The following is a 25,166-nucleotide window of genomic DNA, read 5'->3' as shown; positions in this document are numbered from 1 at the left end:
TATAAGTTATGTGGCGGCTTAATTCGATGTAATTATTTAAACAGTTCGGAAAATATCACGAAAACGAAAACATCGATGTGATATTGTCAAATGTCAATTGTCATTGTCAGTTCAAAAATTCATTGTCTTCATTGTTCATTGCAATTGGAAATTGAAAACAATGCAATTTTCTTTAATTTTAAATAAATAAAATGGGATTTCTGACTATCTTAAAAAAACTACGACAAAAAGAAAAAGAAATGCGTATACTTATGTTGTATCCTTTTTATGAAATCTTTCTACAAACTGCTTCGGTGTGACTCTCCCATTTCCCAACTTAACTTATATTTTTTTGTTTTAAATTGTTAAGCTTATCTTATCGACAAGCATGGTTTTCTTAACTCAATGAACACAGAGGACTCGATAATGCCGGTAAAACGACAATTTTAAAGCGATTTAATGGGGAGCCAATAGACACGATCTCTCCTACTTTAGGTTTCAATATAAAGACGCTCGAGCATCGAGGATACAAGCTCAATATCTGGGACGTCGGCGGACAAAAATCCCTGAGGTATGTACGAGTTATAAAATAAATTTATGCCAGTTCATCAGAAAAGTCATCTTTGCGATCTAGTACCTAACCTAGGTACACCATCTGTTAATAAATGATAAATTTTTAGTACTACATAAAGGCTAATCGAACTGCGTGTACCTGTTATTAAAAGCCAATTGTAAATTGGATACTTATACTATAGTTCACATACTCATTAAATTTATGAGTTCATCATTTATTTGTATTTTTTTGGTGCTTTCATTCACTGTACATACTGTCAGATATCAGGATATAAGGAGATATATTTGTACTCCATGACCATACATTAAACTAGTTTATATACATATATCAAAAAAGTTGTTGGGTAAATTTTGATGACTTCAGGTCATACTGGAAGAACTACTTTGAGAGCACAGATGGAGTGGTGTGGGTGGTGGACAGTGCGGACGCCAGGCGGCTGGCGGACTGCGCCAAGGAGCTGCACACCCTGCTGAGGGAGGAGCGACTGGCGGGCGCTACACTGCTGGTGCTGGCTAACAAGTCTGACCTTCCCGGCGCTCTGACGCTGCAGGAAATTAGAGAGGTGTGTTGACAGCTGGACCTTCATCATTAATAGTAGTATATTTGATTCAATGTTCTTTGGGGAAATATTACTGCCATGGGAGAAGCTCTACTGTCACAGTTATTCTAGTCAGTGTGGACATAGCATATTTTGAATTCTTAACCAATTTTGGCCCATGTAGATTGGCATAAAATTAATAGATCTCAATCATCACAATACAATGAATAACACTGCATAATAGTGATATCTCAAACCTCCATCAAAAATTTTAGACAATTGCATTTTCCATCTCAGGTCTAAAAAGTATATATCATATTGTGGTTTGATCTCACTAATCAATGAATGCATCAGTAAATGGTAAGTGTTATCACTATTTTGAGTGGGTTATTTCTGCAGCAACAACCCTGGGTTACAGTGGGAAGGATATGGTTGACAGTAATCATAGTATGTATCCAAGTGTTAACATGTGAGGGTTTTCTACATAACCTCAAGTAGGCTATTTTTCTAAAGTTCCTCAGTTTACTTTTACTATAAAAAAATTGAAATATTGCAGCAGCTATCCTACTGCCATGTTGTACAGTAGTGTTTTCTTATTTGTCTCAATTTCCCAAATGTCACCATGTTGATGTTTAGTCCATATACATTGTTGTCATTCCAGGCGTTAGACCTGGACAGCATCAAAACCCACCACTGGCGCATAATGCGGTGCTCGGCTGTGACTGGGGAGAACCTTCTAGAAGGCATGGACTGGATGCTCGACGACATTGCCAACAGGATATTCACCCTCGACTAGACTATACCGGGACCAATGTACATGCATTCCATATAATATGTATAATATATGTAGTATACATACTCAGGAAATGATCTTAAATCTATATTCTAAGTGGAATGCACTGGAAAATTTTGGTTAATGTTGGTTATAAAACTCATTACTTATTGTGATTAATTTATTACTTGTCATATATGCCTGCTATGTTTTATGAAAGTTTCATGTTTTGTTTGTTGTTCCAAACTTGTAAACAGCCAGAAATATTCAATTTGTTTTTGTGCTCTGTAGTTCTTTTATAGCCCCAATTAAATATAAGATTGAAGAAAATATAAAGCTCAAATTGGTTCATTGGCAGTAATTAAATTAAAAATAGTTTCTTTTTCTATTTTCTTTAAAAATCTTTTCTCTTGATCTTTTAAAAATACTGCATATTTTGTCTAAATAAAGTTGAAATTGGTTTAAATATTATTTATTTAAAAAAAATATTCATGGATATGCCAAATTATTTATACACAAAACTTTCTGTGTATGTTAGCTGAGATCTCCATAGAATGTGTTAGCTACTATTCATAAGACTAAATAATAATGTAAAATATATAAAATATTGAATTGAATTTTGCCTAGATTAACTTAAAATTTATTATATTTTTTTTACATCATTATTAGCATAGTAAATAACTACTACACTAGAGGTTCAGTGTCCATTATCGTATGTTCGTATGCAAGAAAGGCGATGTGGACTTCATATTACGTCAACCAGTATTTTAATTTCATTCTAAGCTTATTATTACCTGTAATTTTATAAAAAATAAAATTTCTTAATAACACCAAACAAGCAGTTTCATTCACCTTTTATTGATTGGACAAACCACTTATAGTAACTAAGGATAGCCGTACACATAACAACTTACTTTAGTTGCCATTTGCACAAGTATATTGTAAGAAATATTGGAAGATAAAGTGCAAAGGACAATGGTCTGGTGTTTGTTGATAGAATTCATAAGCGTCTACTAATGTAAACTATTACAGTTTGTAGAAAATAATTTATTTAATTTTATGAAACAGAGCAAAAGGTCTAATTAAGCCCAAAAACTAAAATATATTCACATCAATTACATTTAAATAATTGAGTATGGCAACCATACTATTTATACGAATATTGCATATATCGGACAACTAAGGACGCGCACGATACCGAAAAGCCAGTATCGAATCGAATAAAATATCGTCACTGAACTACACGTATTCAATGACATCAGTTTAATTTCAGTAGAACAAACATATAAACTAATATTAATGACGAATTAATATAATTATTTTGAAATATATATAAAATATTTTGATTTTCAAACAAGAAATAGTAATTAATTTAAATGCAATAGGTACACCTATTTAATTTAAATTACTTATTTCTAATCATGACAAAATACTGCTAAAGTTCACTCTTATTTGGCGGCATTTTACATTTAAGTAATAAAATAACCAAAATGTAATAGTCAAACATGTTAATAACAATTATTAACAACAGTAAGCCATATGATATATTTTAATAATCAAAGGAAAGGAACAAGTGTTTACAAACGTATTTATTGTTTAAGTATGTTCGACATGATTTTAAATAAAAGTAAAAATAGTAAGTAATTTCCTGAAGATTACTTATTGATTACAAAAATAACAGTATCGAAAGGAGATCGATAATCATTAATCGATACTATAAAGTATCGATACTTTTACGTGTACCTATGACAAGTCATGCACTATCAATTCAACTGTGAACTGTAAGTCAGTTGTCACATCGCGTCGTAATTTCGTTGTTTGCGTACTTAAGCGTCTTGTAAATCTTGTTGCATTTTTCCGATACTTATCAAATGATTTTCTGTACCTACATTCTTTTTTAACGACCGCTTATGTTTATGGACACCGATTCTCCCGCTAAACTACTGACTTAAAACACTATTGTATTAAATTCCACGTTGATTTTTAGATTTAATTATATTAATTTTTATAAAGTATGTATATTATCCATGTCTAAGAGAAAAATGGGGATCAAACCTACTTTTTATGTTCTTCGATCGAACCAAAATACCCGGCTTCATAATCGTGGAATAATTAAGACTTCAATTTAAAAAGTAGGTCTCTATTCGTTGTTGACAAAACATAACCTCTAAAACTTCAAACATAAATATCTCGAATTCCAGACTTCACATAATATTAAACCATAAGAATAAATTGTTAAGAAAATAATTATCTATCATTTTATATTTTTTTCATTCGTAGACGCTTAAAAAAAATGTCAGCAAAAATTTGTTTGGAAATAGACCATTGTCCTTTGTGTTTGTCTTCAAGTACTAGCCTGAATCCCGAAATTGTCTGTGTAGAAACCTAACATGACATTTTTTCATTATACTAGTATAAACCTATTAGAATATCTATCTATTGCTGAAAACTGCATTAAAAGTTGCATAGTTTAAAATATCTAAGCATACAAACAAGTGACTTTCTTTTATAGGTACTATGTGAAGATTACACAAGCAAATTGTTACATGTATGGCTAAATAATATATAATATTACATTTTAATTATTATAAAGAGTCAATTTTACAATTTTTTTTATTAACTTGTTTGTCATTCCTCACGATTAAGAATAGATTGTATTCGGCGGAGCTACAAACTGACTCATGTTGCCGTTTGATCAATTTAAATATACAATTGTATCTTCTAAATTGATCTAGAAGTAGAGAACAGGTAACTATTGTAAATATAAAGATCTTATACCATGACTCTAACAAGGTTTCTAACAAAAAACCATGACTGATGCGTCAGTGTGACATCAGCTTATATTTGTCTGACGTGTCGTGTCGTGACGCCTCCGAACAGAATCGGTATCATACATTTGTGGCACATCAGAAGCGATTGTGACATGTCAAAACACATTAGTGTAAACATTGCCATACGGCATCAACCCATATTCGGCTCACTGCTGAGCTCGAGTCTCCTCTCAGAATGAGAGGGGTTAGGCCAGTAGTCCACCACGCTGGCCCAATGCGGATTGGCAGACTTCACACACGCAGAGAGTTAAGATAATTCTCTGGTATGCAGGTTTCCTCACGATGTTTTCCTTCACCGATTGAGACACGTGATATTTAATTTCATACAAAATGTATAATACCAATTCTGTTCTCATGCGTCACAACACGACACAATAAGCCTTTATACTTCTGATCTTATGTTGCAACAACACTAGCAAACCCCCCTTGGTTTCATCCACATAGATCCTGATTCCATGGTACAAAATATAACATGTTATGTAGCTTCTCACTAGTGAAATATTTTTTAAAATTAGTCCAATATTCACTACAAACAAAAAATTGTTAATGTACTGTCAAAATATTAGGAAATCCCAAATAGATCTAGCTTTTTGTTTTGAAATGTACATAGCTCAAAGAACCAATGAACGTCACAGTCCCTATATGATGGTTGGTGCACTAGCAGACACTGTTAGTCGACACAATGAAGATAATCCAACACTGGCGTTGGCTTGGGGTCTATGAATGCTCCTGCATAAAACCAGTACGGACAGGCATCGGTTGAAATATTTAGCTACACCTTTACAACACATTAGGTCTCTTTTGTATCGTCTTCAGTGTCTTGAGTGCTAGCAACACTGGGTTCAGTCGCAGCGATGTCCTGAGCGGCACTAGGCTCAGCAACAGAGTCGCGAGTGTCACTAGATTCAGTAGCAGCAGTGTCGCGAGTGTCACCAGTGTCGTTTGTATGGACCTGTTCATTCTTTACATCATCAGTTTCCATTGACACATTCTGCTCAACACTTGTATCCATTTTACTTTGATCCGATTCTGAAAACAAATGAATCAGGTAAATCAAGGATAATGGTCAGTTCATTTAAAGGTGGTGGTAACTGCTGAACCAACTAAATATATATCTACAATATTTTTTATAAGTGCTTCAATTCTTTCTTCTATGAGTATGTAATAGAGACACAGTCTGCCATCTGCTTTCTCCTCTTCCCTCTTTCTTTGTCTTACTCCGTACCCCTGTACTGCGCGGCAGGGGGTGCAGTGAAGTTGGTGGTGATGGAAACTCGTACCTATGATTGATGATTTGTTCATACTGATCAAACATTATACTTCAAATACCTTTCTCCTCTTTGATAGCTTCGACACCCTCTGGCCTCTCCTCCCCGTCACTGTCCTCTCTCTCCTTCTCATCCACGTCCATCGCGAACTTGTCTCTCTTGCTGGTGCGCTCGTCGTCGGCGGCCGCTGCCCCTGCCCCCCCGCCCTCATGGAAGGCATCCTGCGCGTTCTCTTTGGCAGCGAAGCCGCGAGGCCGGAGACACTTCTGTTCTATTCTGCGCAACTCTTCTTGCAGTTCTTGGCGTTTGCGCGATAAATATTCTAGAATGTAAAAGTAAATAAGAGAATTATTATAATTTACTAGCTGACGCTGCGCGGTTTCACCCGCGTGGTTCCCGTTCCCGTAGAATTATGGGGATAATATATAGCCTATAGCCTTCCTCGATAAATGGGCTATCTCACACTGAAAGAATTATTCAAATCGGATTAGTAGTTCCTGAGATTAGCGCGTTCAATCAAACAAACAAACTCTTCAGCTTTATAATATTTGTATAGATTAAGTAACATTATAAATGCAAAAGTAAAAACAACTAAACCAATTGTGATGGATTTTAGTACAGAGAAAAATTTGACCTTGCAGAAGAAAATTTACTATTAATAATAATAATAATAATTTAAATTTACTATTATCAGAATATAATTACAAAAAACAAGAGAGACACACAATTTCTCACAGACAGATTCGCAGACATTAGCTGATGTCAGCAAATCTTTTATATAATAATTTATTTTATTTCAGAATTACAAATCCATATATTGTTAGTATATTAGTAGGTGACATTTTCATCTTACTTATTAAATTAAATTAGTACAGTTAGTAACATTGGAATTTTTTTTTTTTTTGATAATATTTTAAAACAACAATCAAGTACGCCCTATAGCTACTTCCACACAATGGCCTAGAATTGGACAGTCGGGCCTAGCAGACAATACCCTTAGGATGCCATTGGTGCTAGCACGTAATCTCTGTAGGAGAGACACCGCTTTTTTACGCCTTATTGCAAAAAAGTCATTTGTATGCGCGTCTGCGAACATTTTTGAGGCGCTGCAGCACCATGGCAGCCTCAACAGCATCCTAAAGGCATTGTTATACTGAACACGCAAGGCGTTATAGGCCCGGCGCGTATATGTCACCCACAGGCCACCGGTATAAAAAGACTGACAGAACGCTTTAAATAACGTAATTTTTACGTCTGCAGTGCTCCGGGAGAACCTGCGGGCAAGCATATTTCCCCTCACCGCTAACGACCTGCGTTCACGCTCAATGTCATCATCATCTCCAAGATCGCTCGTGACAATATGACCAAGATATTTAAATTTATCTACGACCTTCAGAGGTACACCTCCAAGACATACTGGTGGCACATGACGTATCCGTTGTTTCGGTGCCTTAAATACCAACACTTCACTCTTTTTTGAGTTATATTTTAGGCCATGCTCCTCCACGTATGTCTCGCAGATGGAAATCATCCTTCTAAGTCCAGTAATCGAAGGACTGAGCAGCACCATGTCGTCAGCATAGCTAATGTTGTTGGCACATATGTCATCAATATGGCAGCCGACACGAGCGCTGCCCAATCTCTCAATTAATTCATTAACATAAAGGTTAAATAAAAGCGGAGAACTTAAACCGCCCTGCCTTACACCGCAATCCAGCCCGTATATATAAATTATTATAGAATGTCAAGGCCTATTATGCTTAAGAACAAATAGGTATAACAGACAATACTAGAAGCCATAACTTACTTTCGTGATATTTTTTACTCTCATCCAACTTTTCCTGAGCTTTTTCAGACATCTTTTTAGGCAGCCAGTAGACACTAGGCTTGGCCTTGCACAGTATGAAGTTGCCCAGACAGCCGTGTGCCGCCTCCCAGCGCTCGAACTCCTGCAGGCGCGCCATCTTCGCCTCCAGAGCCTTGATAGTTGCCTTCTTGTGTTCCCGCTCTGCAAATAAAGTTTTTCTTTCCTTCAGTTCTCTTTCCTTTTCTTGTCTCGCCTGCTCTTCTATCTTTCTTTCCACTTGAGCCTTCTTGTCCTCCTGCAAATGATGAATCCATACTTTTATAAACATCAATACATTTAGCAAACATTATTTGTAGTTGTAACTGATTATTAAACTTCAAATATTTCTGTTGAATATTCTTCTAATTGCCTGATAACTAATTATTATGCATTTTTGTTAATTATAAATCCATTAACTAAATATATAAAGTGATAAGCAGGTATTAATTATACATATAGGCATATTCCAGTGTACTTTTTTTAGTTATAGAAAAAGTGCAGAATGTTATATCCTGCGCCTATCAATAAGAGATATGTTTGACTTCACACCAACAGTTTCTATAAGTGTACAAAAAGGGATCGTTTTAAAGTTCTTTAAGTACACCGTCAACTTTAAAACAATGAACACAGCTTCACGATGGCTGTAGACGGCAGTGCCCAATAACACATTTTGTTTTTCAGTCACCAAATTTATTCTCATTTCAAGCGTGCATAAAAGTTTTACTTTAAACAAATTATGCAACAACTTTCTGAGGTTTTAGTTATGACTCTCGCCGATGCTGTGAGTGAGAGTGCACTCACCTTAGTCTGCAGTACAATCTCCTCCTGCTTGAACTTCTGCAGCGTGCCGAGCAGTGATCCAAAGATACGCCTATTCCTTGTGCGCGCCTGCTCGTCATCGCCCTGCGCGCGCAGCACGGAAGCGCGCGACGGCAGCTCGCGGCACACAGCCGACGGCACGCGCGCGCGCTTCGGCACCCCCTCGTCTTCACCATCACTGTCGTGCGCACGCCCTGATAATCTGTACCATATCATCATTAATAAGAAGCTTTAATAGCTCAATGGTATAGGAGCCGCCTCTCATCACCAAGGGTGTGGTTAAATCCCCATCCCCTGGTCTATTGTCGTAACCACGCCTAAAGCAGTTTTTTCTGACTTGTTGAAGTGGAATAGGAATGTTTAAAATATATGGCAAATATTTTTTATTAACGCCGCACTGCAGGGCCAGGCCACGCTCCTTAAACGACAGATGATATGGAGCTTAGACCCACCATACACCACCATCCATTGTGGCTGGTAGGTTCATACAACAACCTGCAACATTGACAATACATCAATTATTGATTTATTCATCATGTTAGCAATGTCCACATAAAAAAACATACATTGGATTAAAATAATTTTGTTGCAGTGCAAAACAGACCTAAACTGTCTTGACTTTTATTAGAACTTTCAAAGGGAAACAATTCTGATGATGTCTTATCGGATGCCAACAAATAGGGGAACAGATCAAAGGCCACTTGCAAGCAGTCTATCCTTCAATAGCAGAAGGTCCCTGGTCTATCCTCCATTGTACTCAAGGCTACAACCACTCTACTTGAAGATGAACATACTAATTATACAGTGGCGAATTGTTATCTAAAAAACAAATTTATCCAGATCTATTCATACTATCTAGTTATTAATGGTGTTTACAATAAACCATAGAATAAGTAAATAAAACTCGCCTGCTAAACACAGTTTTGGTTTCGTGTTTCCGTTTGGGTTGCTCATCATTTCTGTAGTTGTGGCCGGCGTCTGGGTAGGAGTTCCGCCCGCCGACCCGCGAGCCGCCTCGCGTGTAGTCCGTCGACGCGTTAAATCTGCAATCACACTTGTATTCAACGAAATGTGCCACAAAACCATCTCATAATCGTACTTGTTATCACTAACCTATCCGTGAATCTTCCGGATGTTTGAACGATTTTCTTTATATTTTCATCTATTTTGAACAAACTACTTTTTTCGCTCTCTAGTTGAGCTCGCAAAGAACTAAATGATAAAGCCACTTCGGTTCCCATTTTAGTAGATTTTCATTTAATTTCTAAATAAATATTTCACTCGTAAATTCCAAACTTCTAAATCTTTTTTTTTTATTTTTTTATTTACGGCCCTAGATATTAAAGATTTAAGGCATTTCGAAACACGGAACACCTTTTTCCACAGATTAAGTTACCACACAGAACATGAGTGATGAGATTTACATATATACATTTGACTACTCATCAATAGATGGCGTTACCAACAATAAAATTGTGTTTGTAGGCTATAAAACACTAGCCGCAGCGCGGTTTCACCCGCGTAGTTCCGGTTCCCGGGGGAATACGGAGATAAAATGTAACTGCTACCAACGACTGCGACGCCGTCGCCTGCCGCCGAGACGTCGCTGACTGCAGTCGACTGGTAGATTTGCCGCTTGTGTAAATGAACCCTAACCACAGAAAACATTTATGTACAAGTCCGTCTTAGCACATACTTACTTGTTTACTATGTATTCTTAATTCTATGTTATTGTTATTCTTTTGTGCAATAAAGTATATTACATAAATAATAAGTAAATTAATTTGCAGTGTGGTAGGTAGTGTTAAGCTCCATAACCCTTCTCATAAAGAGGGAAATCTGCCCTGATAATGATCACTTAAGTCTGTGTATGACTTAAGTCTAAAATGTAAGTTTAGGTAATATTGTGTGTTGAGCCGGCCACGGGTGAAGTGTTGGGCTCAGTGTCTTACGTCCGCCCACTCGCTGCGACGGCGCCTGCTGACGAAGATGTATAGCTGAGCAGTGGCGTGCTCAACATTTTCAACTAGGGTAAGCATTGTAATGTACAGCGCTCGGCAAACATCTTGAACAAAAAGTGGCGTAGTGGGGGAAAGTTCGCGCAGGTACACTTTATGACAATGGACAAGGCCGACTGATTCCCCAATAGCAGGCGCGCGCGCGCTCTGTATTCCCCCGCGTTCCCTTCGCCCCACCCAAGAGACCGACAAATCGACTTCTGCGCATGTTTATGGATTGTTCAAGATGTTGAATGTTGATGTGACAAAATGGAAAATGACTTCTCCATTCCTAATCAGTTTTCGGAGTAGGTATTGCTTTCGGCACCTATGAAGTGGACGCCGCTGCAGCAGCCTTCACCCGCCGCGCGGTGTGTCGACTGGACTCCGACATGCAATTGACAATTCTGTATAAAGATATCCTATGTACCTATGTACTTATTCATGAAAATTATTAAAAAATTCTAATTAGTAAAGAAAACTTTTGTACACCTTGGGTAGGTACCTATACAAAAGTTATTGTAGTTTCAAGAAGGATGTATTTTTTTTTTAAATATATTATAGCCTATAGCCTTCCTCGATAAATGGGCTTATCACTGAAAGTATTTTTCAAATCGGGCCAGTATTTCCTGAGATTAGCGCGTTCAATCAAACAAACAAACAAACTCTTCAGCTTTATAATATTAGTATAGATGCGACAGCCGCACACATCGTTCAATACAACAAAACAATCACAGACGAGGTAAAATGCGCGGAGGTACTCATAAGTGCTGTTATCTCCGCCCATAGCAAATATTCGGCCGCACTCGACGCGATGAGCGAATCTAATGCCTTGATCACACGTACCGAGCAAACGGGCGAGACAGTGCCCTCGGCCGAGTCCTCGGTACGTAACGAGCACTCGGCCGAACAAAGCGCCGAGACAGTAGCTCGGCTCCTGTTCTATCTACTAGGCCGAGTGTCCACCCTCCCGCGTCCCCGCACTGTCTCGCTCGCTCACTCGCCAGGTCTGAACATACATTGTCTCGCCACTCGGCCGACGGCCACATGATTATCGTCACGTCGCCGCATAATATAATAACTATAGATAATTTTCGTTTAAAACAATTCCAAATAAAATAAAATACACCATGTCTGTTAGTAACAAATGGGATGTCGAAACTACTACATATTAAATTTATACAGTTATACTATATAAATATACTACTACATATACTAAAACCGACGTTGCTTTTTACTCTCTACTACTCGGTACGTGCGATCAAGGCTGCAAGGCATAGTGCTATATTGCGCTGAGTGTGGCCGAGGCATTAGAAGCAGTGGTGTGGCGGCACAGAGTGTACAGTGAGCAGTGAGCACGTAGTCGGAGGCGGCTAAATCCGGTCGGTAGCCAAGCATTCAAGCGCGCTATGAAAAATAGCTCCGTCCCGCTGCCACTGTCGCGCGCACAACGTGTTACTTTGCTTTATTGGATGTATGGTTGTTCCGCCCTTCGTCACAGAGCTCGACTGGGGAAGCACTACTGCTACACTCATTCTTAGCACTTAGCAATATTCATAGCGTGGGTGCCGAGTGGGTCGTGCCCGGGCTACCGATTTAAAATTCTATGATGGACGCCAAAATACAAAATATACAAAGAAAAATCAATATAATCAGTAGACTCGTTGCAGAAGCCAGTTTCCACAAACATTGTCAACGAAATTTTTTTATTGAGTGTCGACTCTCCTCAGAGGCATAACAGGGGCTAGGCACACCCTAGGAAATAATCCTAGATACGCGAATGGCAATATTGCTGTGTTATAGGGTCTAAAGTTTTACCGATTAATACCTCACTTTAGCCACTTCATTTGCCTGTTATTAAACATCTCTGGAATGTTTTTATTATTTTTAGAGCCAGCACGGAAACGTACCTTTTACCATTTTCTCTTTTCCCATTTGTTACGAGTTCCTCGAGTAGATACGGTAGTGTTGAGATTCATCCTACTTACTAATTATTATAAACGCGAAAGTTTGTAGGTATGGATGTTTGTTACTCTTTAACGTCGCAAATACATACTGAACCGATTTGACTAAAATTTAAAACGAAGATAGACAATATACTATCTACCCTGAGAAAATCCAGTTACCTATTCAGAACACTTAGCAAAGCAGACACTATTAATATTGTAGCCGACACTATTTTGTTTAAAAGCTCCCAAATAACACGGTGTTGCTTCTAAACGGCACAGTAAGCTGCACTTACTACGGAGTAGGTAATCTGTCTATATCTATAAAAGTGAAAGGTCAAATCACGAAATATCGAAATCCGATGTTTTGAAGGGGTTCGCGAGTTAGGAAGACAATTACGTTAGTAGCTCAAGCAGCTTATTTTTCTCAGTGTACCTACCGCATTACTGTTTACGTGCACGCCTGTACCCCTTGACGGGACAGTTTGTACTCCATCACGTCCCCCTTCCCCCCCTCCGTCACGCCGTTTACCGTAATGGATGCGGCGGAGGTGGCGCTGCGCCGACGCTGCCTCACCAAATATAGACGCGGGCCGTTTTATAATTACTGACAAACGATTCTCATTAAATAACGATGTAGAACTCGTTGGTCCAATGGCTATACCTACTAATCCTGGGTTCGAGTCCTGGGTCGGTCTTAAAATTAAAAAAATATATATTAGTTTTTTTGGATTGTTCTTGGCGTTATTCCTACCTGGCGGAGAAGCCTTAATCCGTTGGTCACGGTTATCAGTGGTATTAGGTACATAATGTGAAAATGCACTGTCCAGGTAGGTACCTACTCTAGAGACTATATCTATACCACCCTATACCTACCTAAACAGGTAAAGTTTGTGAAGTTTTAGGAGGTATCTCTGGATGTACTGAACCAATTTTGAAAATTATTTCAGGCATAGATAGCCACGTTACTTGCAAGTGTCTTACTGTCTTATGATGTATTTTATCCCTCTATTCCCACGGGGACGGGAACTACGCGGATGAAACCGCTGGGCGTCCGCTAGTTATAATGCAAAGCAGAGAAGAGAAGATTAATTTAGTAATTATGCACAGTTTGCAGGTCGTGTGTTGTGACAGCACTAATGCTGATTCATGGCGCATCAGCAACTGACGACACGACCATGCGACACCATCCATCACCCGCGTCAAAGCCACGCCGACGACATTACGTGCTGCTGACGACATTCTGTGCGACTGTACATTGTATGCACGTACACATTCATTTATTTACTACCGGACACCTGCGACTTCGTTTACGTGAAATACAGTTTTTAACTAACATTTAGATATTTAAATCTTAATGTGAATCAACTCTACTTAAAATCATTGCTTTGATCCCCGGCTATTGATGCTGGGCTATTGTCGTGCCCACTCATAACAGTCCACCTAATCTCGCCGTCTAACTGGACAACTGGAGGTCATCTTCAGATATTGCTGATAGTGACCGGGGCGGATGGCTTAAAGTGCTTTCCGAAGCTCGGGAACTATGGACGGCTATACTTATATGAATTTCTCTCTTTAAACATAATTCGTAACCGATCAGGTTAACTAGTGGACTGGATCATATCAATGTGATGAAAAACATGACAATCTTATAAGAAGTTTCAGTTATTTCTCTATTTTGGTAGAACTATATAATATTATTTGTTAGTTCCGGAGCGAGCAGAGATATTGAGTGTAAAGCAAAGCGCGTGGAACTAAACGGCGTTTTGCCGCCCGCGCCCGGATTTATATTGTCGCGCTAAATTAAAATTAATTTACTTTATCTGTAACGGGGCTGCTGGGATTCAGTAGACTGGAAAAACAGATGAGTATAGGCTCGACAGATGAATCGACAGATAATTAGCTTCTACATAGATCTATCATCTCATCTAGAGCTAGACGTGGCTAGATACACGACAGTGAGTCAGACAAGTGCTGACAGATGGTAAGGTGTTTGTGATCTTGATTTGGCAAGTTTTATTATTTTAATCAACGATAAGTAAGCTCGGCAAATCAAATCAAATTGTATCTATCAATCATTAAAATCAATTTCCGGTGCGACAAAAAATTTAACGACATTTGATTTTGAATATTATCTTACTTTAACTAAGTATAAGTAGGTACGTATGTTCTTACTTATTCTGTAAAAGTTGTTTTTTTTATTCTCTACAATTTCTCTACAAGATGGAAGTGGGCTAACTTGTTAGGAGGATGAAAATCCACACCCCTTTCAATTTCTACATTTTATCATACCGGAACGCTAAATCGCTTGGCGGTTCGTCTTTGTCGGTAGGGTGGTAACTAGCCACGGCCGAAGCCTCCCACCAGCCAGACCTGGACCAATTAAGAAACTCTCAATCTCCTACCCGGGGATCCAGGACCTCCGTCATGTAAACCACCACCACGCATACCACTGCGCCACCGAGGCCGGGATTTGTCAGTTGCTGGCATTTGTAAGTACACAATCAGGTACTTTACTATTACCTACTTGCTGGCGTTATATCCTGCTATCAAAAAATATTATTTTAGCAGGAACCTACATCCTGCATGAAGTAGGTACAACAGATATTTTATTTTAGCAATATTCTAATTTCGAGTTTAAACAATAATAATTATTTATAAAAATATCCAGTGAGAAGATGAATATTTTTATACGAGGTTTAAAATTAGTTCCGTCCCCTCAAAGTTACTTAATTATAAAGCTGGCGTCACACTCGGCGCCGCGCCAGCGACGCGCGACGGTGCGTCTCGCGGCGTCGCGCGTTCCCAGAAATGCGCTTTCATCTCCACCGCCGTGACCGGTACGACGAACGCGGCTCTTCACTGTCATTTAGTAAATTAAATTAATTCTGTACCTACTTGCCTACTCTCTGCCATTAAAGAGCGATTTCGCGGTAAATTCGTTGATGTTTCATGAACGGGATGATTAAAATAATATGGTTATATAACAGAATAATTATTTATTTATCCACATATAAATGACTAAATAACAAAACTTGCTCATTAAAATATCTACTTTATGTGCACGTACTTTTTTCAATGTTGTTATATATTTTTTAATTCACTTTATTTTGGCATTTCAGGGAAATATATAAAGAGAAAAACCAAATATATACGAACGAGTGATGTAAGAAAATACTTCAGACTCATAATAAATAATACCAACAATGAACACGCCCTGTAAGCTTGTAGCTACTAAACTAAATAGTGTTCATGGTTTATGAGTAAGCTGCGATGCCTGCAAATGCGAATTACCCAACAATTTAAATTTTACACAGGGTTAATTATATAATTAAGTACTCGAGCTAGACGCGGCCGAAACTGTTGGCAAAAGCTCTAAAAATCTACGTTGATGAAGACTAATATTCAGTTATGTCATCAAATTGATTAGCAGATATTAATTGGCCAAGTATATTGGACACTCATATATATCAATTAGCGTTTGTCAGTGCGGCAGTGGCAGGTATCGAGGCGTGGTGTAATGGCGGCGCGGTGCGGCAGCGTGGCCGCGCGATGCGTTTCGCTGCGTCTCATTGCGGCGCGCGGTGCGGCGACAAGGCTTGTTGGCGCACCGAGCGTTCGCGCCCGCTTGCGTTTGTTAACCTAGTGTGGCAAGCGGCTTATGCTTTTTTGCACCTTATTTCGCTTCCCGATTGACTTAGTTGCGTAGATATCTAGCACCGATGAAATGAAATAAAGCCATGCATTTATTTTTGTTTATTGTCGTAAACACATTTAAACATTATGATGATTACATTGATACTTACCTAGGTATACTAAGTTTTTAATTGTATCCTGAAAGACAAGATCGGAAAGGCAACTTGGAACCACAGAAACTAGGTCTTGTCTGTGCATCATAAGCCTATTTTACCGACCCACTCCAGGAGCCAGCCTCCCTCTTTTACAAGAGGGGGTATGCAGCGCCGGCCCGAAGTAAATTTTAGAATGGAGCGAGATCCAATTATGGCGCTTCTCCTGTTTGCTCCAGGCTCCTAATAATAATTATATGTACCAATTGTGAGTCCAAAGTAAGTATGGAACGCGAAGATCTCGACCAAACTCTGCATTTCTTTTATTGTTCTTTACCATTTAGACACCCCCTAGGATTTCACGTCTGGACGCTTGCTCCGTTCGCCATAAGGACGGGCCGGCCCTGGGGGTATGGATGCTATGAAGCTTATACTCACCACCCTGCTGATGCCTGGACTAGGGTGGTAATGTTTGTTGTTTTCAGATGTCAGTGGGACCGGCGGCTTAACGTGCTCTCCAAAGCACGGAGGTGTAACACCATTGTCCATTGATTATCGTCATCCTGAAAAGTTGTACTGAATTTTTTTTCAAATAAATAAAAGCTTGGTATATCAAGGCCCGGCCGAAGGATTCCTTGTGATCCGAAGCCAAAGTAAGTACATGGACCAACGAAGCAGTTTAAAAGTCGCATTGTAGTATAATTTGGATAAAGAAAATATCGAGTTAGAGTTAATAAAGGGCAGTATCAAAGTACAAAGATGCCGCCTGCGACGGCGCCAGCACGTTTTTGTGTCGCTGCTACTCCGGCGGAGGGCAGCTCGCTAATCAGCCTCATGTGTGTGACACTGTATACCGCAGCGCCGCGCTAGTGTAGGGAGGTGCTGCTTATCGATATCGATAGATCTAATTAAGAGCCTCCATAGCTCAACGGTAAGAGCGGTTGGACTCATCACCGATAGACATCACCGGGCTGGTAGTTCGATCCCCGCCCCGTTGGTCTTATTGTCGTACCCCTAATACGTCAGTTGGAGGGGTATGGGAATATTGGTCATATTTAAAAGATATGGCAAAAAACGTATATTTTTATACTTAACACTATAAAGTAACTAAAGTGTGCATTTATAGAGAGTAATACTTGTAGAGATTAGATAACCTAACCTAACAAAATATGTACTTACGAATAAAAAATGACATTATTTTATAATATGATGCAAGAAATTTTAACATAGTCTAAGAAAACATTCAAAAAAAATAAATAAACCTATATGCCCAAACTAAAGAGAAGTCCTACCAAATACATTTATTGTGTAAAGTAATGTCAAAGCGAATGCATAATGCTTATCAAATCTGGTGGAGGTGGAGAGCCAACTAATCACGATCCTATATCCTTACCCAACAATCTTGAACTCTATCTCAGCGTACCTACAGTTCTGCGTGAATGTTCTCTACAAACTCTACACTTTATGACTTGTAACAATGTGTGGCTTCACCGTTTTGTTACTCAAGGGCCTTATCACCTAACTTAACTACAAGTCCACGATGCTGAACTTAGATGTGTTGCGTAATGAGTTACAAATAAAAGAAACGACATACATGCTTAGGATATACCAATAGGTACCTACTTTAGATGAAAGCGTCATGGTATTGCACTCTACTCGAGTAAGTATCGCTCCTGAGCTTAATCTTAGTTTATTAGCACATCAGTGTTATCGACAACACTAGATTGTCATCGATACCACGCGACAGCGCATCACTGGCAGGCGGCGCGTTTGACACGGAGCCGCCTGTCACTTTGTTTGATAGCCGGAGATGCGCCTCAGCTTCCAGCGCTGAGATGTTTTACATGACGGCTGAGAAGTATGTACAATGTACATAGTTACTTAATATAGTATAGAGTTAAATTGTGACTGAAATCTTTCGGGGAAATACCTACTATCGCCATGATTATACTTTTTCGCCAAGCAGCATCGCTGAGTTTCGGCAATCTAGCCGGTATATATATATCTTTTTTAGACTTGGTAGGTATAGGTACTAGGTATATTCTTCCCTTCTACCATCTTAATGCCATGTAACTTTGTCCGTGTCTGTCAGCCCCCTGAAAACCTCAACGCCCACAAGGGGGCGTTATCGCCCACTTTGAAAACCTATGAAGCATACCTACCTACCTTTACATATACTACTTCAAGCATTTGTTATTTAGCGGACGATGGAACGAGTTATGTTAGGAGTATCTCTGCGTGATCGAATCAGAAATGAGGAGATCCGCAGAAGAACCAACGAGTTGCGAAGCTGAAGTGGGCGGGGCACATAGTCCGAAGATCCGATGGACGTTGGGGTCCCAAAATGCTGGAATGGCGACCCCGCACAAGTAAGCGCAGTGTTGGTCGACCCTCGGTGGACTGACGACAGCAAGCGAGTCGCAGGGATTTGCTGGATGCAGGCGGCTCAGTATCGTGATGTTTAGAAGTCCCTACAAAAGGCCTATGTCCTGCAGTGGACCTCCATCAGCTGATGATGATAAATCAAAAGTAAAATCAAGCTCCTGTAGATTTCTGCGTATAAAAGATATAGGTATTTTAAAATAACTCCAATATTAATGAGCTAACTTACGTACAATCACAAAGAAATCCCGTAAACTCTTTCAGCTTCAGAAAAACAACGAAGCTAAGTATAAATGAGCCAATTATCGCTTCGAATAACTCGAATTTCTTAATTAAGTCTACTAATTAAATCTCAGATACCATCGCTTGCTTCCGTTGTCTCCAGCCCTTTGTCCTAAACACAATCTAATTTACACCTATGAACAATTAATATAGAGTTGACTATTGATTGCAGGATGAAACTAATTTCCCGGACAGTATTTTTGAATCGATGGAAAACGTGTCTCTAACTATCTTTGTTAGAAAAATGAATTCTATTTCTGGAGTCGTAAGAATCAATTTACTACAAAAACGACTGTATTGAATCACTCACTGTTCCTCAATTACGTGATAGTGTAAAAGGGAACTTAATTCAAATATAAATAGGGTTGTAAATTGGTTGCGACAGGATGAGAGGAGGCGAGCACAGGGCGGGCGATGGAGCGTGACGCCCGCCGTAGAGATCTGAAGCAGCGGATATTTATAAGGCGGACAACGATCTAAGGATGCGGCAAACTCCTTTTATAGCATTATGGTTATTTAAGGACCATTTGGATGGTATAACCGAGAAGTGCAGGGTTCGATTCCCATCTAGTGTCACTTCAGGGTTTTCATTAACAATATCAGTCCATTTAAATGGCCTACCGAATGCACTGAGTCACTCACTTCATGACATGGAATTTGAGCTAATACTGACCCATCACGCTGCTACAAAGCGATTTGGGGGAGTTGTGAGTAATAATATTTGACTGTCACTAATTGTTTATTGTAATGATACGGAGAGAAGACATGCACCTCCAACTTTTCAGCTACCTATGTGCATTTTAAGACATTAAATATCACGATCATTAAATATCAAACATCGCTTCGTGAGGAAACGCATACTTGAGAATTTTCTTAATTCTCTTCGTGTGTGAAATCTGCCAATCCTAAGGGTAAGGCCTAACCCCTCTCATTCTGAGGAGACTCGTTCTCAACAGTGAGCCGAATATGGATTGTTGATGATGAATGATAGAGACCGACAGCTTAATGTAGGTACCTACTCCCCGAGGCATTATTGGCTTCCAACACTAAGTACCTACTAAGTTCCCAACGCCGAAGTAAGAATTTTTACTGAAAAAACTGAAAAAATGTTAATGGAAAGCTTATTATTTCATTACACAAGACTCGAATTCCAATCCCCGTGATCCGTAAATACATAGAGACTGATCACTGATATAACCAAACGATCATATGGCTAGGCGTAGTTTACAGAAATGCGATAGCATCAGAAATTAATAAATGTATAGGTATAAAAGTCAGCTGTACCTAAGTAGGTACAATCATATCTCGCAACTCTTGGAAGCCGCAACTGATGGCGTGCTCGATAACGTCTAGAGATGATGGATTTGAGTATTCAACTAATGTGTAGCGATATAGCTCTTAGGAAACGTTTCGATCTTTTGAGACTAATAAGTCATATCTACCTACTTACTATTCTGTGCCAGATTTAGGTATACCTACTTGTACTAAGGGCACCTAAGGGCGACCTTGTATTCGGGGTATATATATATATTCAAAATAACTATTTGACACAGGAATTTGAAGTCTATAATTCTATAATTTTAAATCAAAGGACAAAAGTGTTAACGTATCTAAAATATTGTACCTACCTATAGGGTAAGTCCAGGATAGATGCCCCACTTTTCGAAAATGCTAAATAACTCGGAATTTTATAATCTTAGAGCATTGCGTTCTTTGGGAGATATTAAATATATTTCTTAATGTTTTATATTATCTGAATCGTTCTGATATAGATTGTGTAGATTTTGTGTAAATTGTAATTTTTTGGACCTCTAAAAAATGGGATAGACGCCTACTGTGGCGGATAGATGACTTATCATGAAAAAACTTGTGAGGATAGGTGCCCTTAGTGGGGATTGGCGACTTAGTTTAAACATTGTACTTGGTTTGTTCTGAAATCAAACAACTATATTATTATAATCAGTCTTTATGGTGTTTTATATAACTTTCATTTTCATTTCTTGGCCATCTTGGTTAAAGTTATGCTTTAGCTGTAGCTTTTTAACAAACTGGTATGCTAACTGACGTATTGCTGTTCGGTCCGGCGGAAATCCAGCTTCTCCTAATTGGAATGTAAGAGCCACGAGTCTTATATTATAACGAATATATTTTTAGTAATAATTATGCCAGATAGTAACTACAATGATATGATGCAATACAATACAAAGTAAAAGTAAATCAAATTTACAACCACAATACATATACAGTTATTTTGATAATTAGATTTGCTATTAATGGCAAATCTTCGTCTTAATATTTTAGATGGTATTTCTTATATTCTAAAAATCTGATTTACGCCTTTCTCTTCCTTTTTCATGTCTTCAAATGCTGTTAGCATACTGTCTTCGTTCTAGGTTACAGTACGAAGGACAACACCCTGTTTTCTTTTATATTTACGAGGCATTTTGCTCTCCTGCAACAATACAACACCTATAATAAACAGTTGGGGATAGTTGCCCTTAGGGGCATCTATCCTAATAAAAAACGGGGCAACTATACTTTTTGTAGGGGATAGATGCCTTTATCGATAAAAACAAAAGATGAGTTTCAATTACTATAAAATCTATCAGTTTACATAGGTTAATCTTCAATGCAAGCAGACAAATAGAAAAAAATAGACATTATAAGCGAGAGAAAAAATACACTGTTGAAAGAACTTACGAATCTTAATTTGGCGCCTTTTGTCGTCTCACCGCGGAAGATTTTTACTCACACAGACGAAGCGCATGCACTCCGGTCAAAATCCTTCCGACACTAAGGTTTGCGGGGGGAGGACTCGTTACTTACAGTAAAATTTAACTCCTACAGTGCTCCTAACATAGTGAAATAAAAATCAAGTCATCTATCCCACTGGGGCATCTATCCTGGAATTACCCTACTTACTATATTTATATGTTATTAACATTGACCTCTTATAATAAAAGGACGCACAAACATGTAGAAAAAAAAATTATACCTAAAGGCCTTTAAATATAGTCCAATATTCAATAAAATGTCAAATTCAGAGAAAGTTCAACCATAAGGATTTAAGTTTGAATTTGCAAATGCGACTACTTGAATTGAGTGCCAAGAATTTGTGTTTGGCACTCATTGAATGGGGACGTTTTTTGGTCGCTGATTGTGTTTAATAGGAGATCGATGACCTATACCTACTATATTTAAGTACCATGTGATATTAACTTATTATATTATAATTTATAGATGGTATGTGTGCTATTGTGTAAAATTGGTGTAAGCATATAATTGTTTTATACATCAATCAGCATCTTCGTGATAAATAAAGTGAGTTCGAATTGTATGGTTTGCTGGTGTTTTTATTGAGTGGTAGGTAAGAATATCACTGTACACATATAAGTACGGCTGAGAATGTTTATTACCCGCGCTCGGCGCAGTGTCAGCTATATCGGTGGCTGACCAGAGGAGCGTCACTTGCCACGCCCCGCCGCGCGCGCACACAAACCGAGCAGCCCGACGCGCGCTATAGATAGGCTCGCTTTACTCTCTTGTTGTTCCTAATAGCCTCATTTACTTGGAGGAGAAGCAAAGAGTGCTCATGCCAGTGACTTGAATGACAGATATGTTCGGTTCCCAGTTCAAAACTTTATATTTTCTAAATTCGGTCTTGGCTAGTTATTATACCGTCAAATCGACGGTATAATAACCAACTGTTTGTACCGTTTGGTACAAAGCCGTCTTTCCAGCGAATTAGGGATACAACAAATAAATCGTAGATAAGGTAAGGTAAGTTATACCTATCTACCAACTCATTCCAATAAATAGCTTGACATCAACAAGACTGCTCGTTCGCTAACTTGTTTTTCATGAGTCTGGATTGGGCTGTGAAATATTGGACTTTTCATTCTTCCGAGAAATTCTGCGCAAAGATCCTCTCCCTCCTCAAAGTTTTGGGAAGTTGCCGGAGTGTACCTACACTCCTTTGTCTCGGAGAGCGCTTTAAATGGTCGGTCCCAGACTTTGCTATTAACATTTTATTCTGGTCGTTAAAAACTTGAACTTCATCACTCCTAACTCTAAACAAAAAAATGTCTACTAGTATACTACTCAGGTATTTTTAAATTAACTTATCGTTCTAAATGAAATCAGCTTCCAAACAATAAAAAACGCATCGGTCCATTCATAGAGATTAGAAGCTTCGATGCCACATACCGACACGTTGAATATCATATACCTAATATTTAAATGAGGGGTGTTTGAAGTATATACTTAGAGCACCCCTCTTCTTTTACAACGGGGCTCAAAAATATTATAAAAGACCGGAAGTTGGTAACATCTCAATAAATAATAGCTTTCATGTTGACATCGCTCAATGCTGAAAAAGCCCAAAGTTTGTTGTCGGCGGCGCAAGGGCCGGGGGACACGCGTCGTTTGCAGCGCGGCAATTTGCTCGCGGCTCCACAAAGTGGTTTTTGCGCACGAGGGCTATAATTAACGGATATTTTTCCAAGTTTTACGCGTATTTCACATATTTTGGGTAATTAACAGTCGGCGATTCTTTGAGGCTTATTTAGGCGGTTTCGCTACTGTGTGGTGGCGTCCACCATTTCGGAAACGAAAGCATTTTGTACAAACTATAACAGCTGAATTTATTTGGTACAGGGACTTTACAAAAGAACGCTCTAAAACTTGTATTTGTAAAGTTTAATCATCTCAGACAAACTATTTCTATTTTCTATTATCTATCAATAATACCTACCTACTTATCCTATTTTAACTTTTCATAAATACCATATAAGCCGTGTGTATAAACAGGAGCGGGTACTAGTACTGCAACATAAATACATAGTTACTACTTACTAGAGTCACAGAAACTATATGTACAATCTAGAGTATAGGCACAGAAAACATATGGTATAGGTAAGACTAAGTTCAACGTGTGGTAATCGGACGAAAATTCTCAGATTCTGTCCGGTGTTCAATGAGTGTTCAAGTGCCTCCTCCTCCGTCGGTGTTCCAGGCTTCGTTGCGTCTTTTTCCTTACAGTTTGCATTCTTAAATTTCTTTCCGTAATTTATGTTATAATTAAATACGTTTGACGTTGCTTACGGGGCAAACTACCGGATATAACTCTGCCAGCGCTGTATAGTGAGGAATCGCAGTCCGCGCAGGGGCACTGCAACTCGACTCATAGGCCAAGATGTCTCATCCCCGAAAGGGGTTGGAAAAATCACCGGGGAAGGTTCCCCCCGTCTTACTCGGGCAAGGAGGCCAAGCCTCGGGCCCGTACCCCGTCCGACACTCGGGAGGAGATGACCCCCCTGTTGCTCATTTAACTATAAGTATTACAGTAGGTATCTCATTTAATGAAGTCTGAAAGTTTGTCTTGTTTATGCTTCTACTACCTAAGTATACGGTAGCCATTTATGGAGTTTGGATTGTGGTGGCCTTTGAAGGTAGCAGGATTCGAGGGTCCAGATCATGAATTATTGTCCTTATCATGAGGAATCATGGAGAAGTGGCTGTACGTGATAAATTGAGCAATGACTGAGTACTTGCCGCAGGCTCTACTTCTACGAGTAAGTATATAGATACCTACACTCAAAATCAATACCTACGTATACGTAAGCTACCTAAATGTGCACTGAATACGCCATAACTCCACGCGCCAGTGGCTCGCAGACATTCAGCTATCACGCGCCATACAAAAGATAACGGCAGCAATATGGCCCACAATCTGCCCACAATCGGCCCACAATTGGGCATAAGTCACGGCGTGCCAGCGAACAATGACCACGCACTCTATAATGCATTTATTAACCTACGCGCTGTTTTCGTAGGGTTGCTACTCACCACTTCTTTTATATTTTTTAATTTATTAAGTTTACCACCGACAACTTTGAACTATGTACATATTTGGTTCAGTGGTCAGCATCTAGGTATGGCCAAGAGCTCTCCTTTTGACCGTAGATCATCAACATCGTTACAAAATTTATTTATTTATTTATTATTTGGACCACCAACAAAATTATATGTATACAGAATTAAAAAACTTAATAACTAGGGTACAGAAACACATATAACTTTACTTAAAGGTAGTCACATCATGCATAAAGTGTAGGCCGTACTAATTATTAAAAATTAAGTGTT

The 25,166-nt window shown here is 38.8% G+C and overlaps 2 protein-coding genes across 2 annotated transcripts; one reads left to right on the top strand and one right to left on the bottom strand.

The window, feature by feature from the left end:
- The first annotated feature begins 94 nt into the window (after positions 1 to 94).
- On the top strand, positions 95 to 2,701 carry LOC112049365 (ADP-ribosylation factor-like protein 2). The gene is made up of 4 exons (XM_024087223.2): positions 95 to 256; positions 395 to 550; positions 917 to 1,115; positions 1,753 to 2,701. The coding sequence occupies exons 1-4, from the start codon at positions 192 to 194 to the stop codon at positions 1,885 to 1,887; spliced, it is 555 nt and encodes a 184-aa protein (XP_023942991.1). The 5' UTR covers positions 95 to 191; the 3' UTR covers positions 1,888 to 2,701.
- A 1-nt stretch (position 2,702) lies between these two features.
- On the bottom strand, positions 2,703 to 9,981 carry LOC112050537 (pinin). The gene is made up of 6 exons (XM_024088826.2): positions 9,741 to 9,981; positions 9,536 to 9,670; positions 8,610 to 8,829; positions 7,770 to 8,064; positions 6,024 to 6,284; positions 2,703 to 5,723 (listed from the first exon to the last, which is right to left on the bottom strand). Exons 1-6 carry the CDS (start codon positions 9,866 to 9,868, stop codon positions 5,485 to 5,487), a joined length of 1,278 nt encoding a protein of 425 aa, XP_023944594.1. The 5' UTR covers positions 9,869 to 9,981; the 3' UTR covers positions 2,703 to 5,484.
- Positions 9,982 to 25,166: the final 15,185 nt, after the last annotated feature.

Source organism: Bicyclus anynana, chromosome 21, assembly GCF_947172395.1.
Source record: "Bicyclus anynana chromosome 21, ilBicAnyn1.1, whole genome shotgun sequence".
NCBI classification, from domain to species: domain Eukaryota; kingdom Metazoa; phylum Arthropoda; class Insecta; order Lepidoptera; family Nymphalidae; genus Bicyclus; species Bicyclus anynana.
This window is presented reverse-complemented; position numbering and strand designations above follow the sequence as displayed.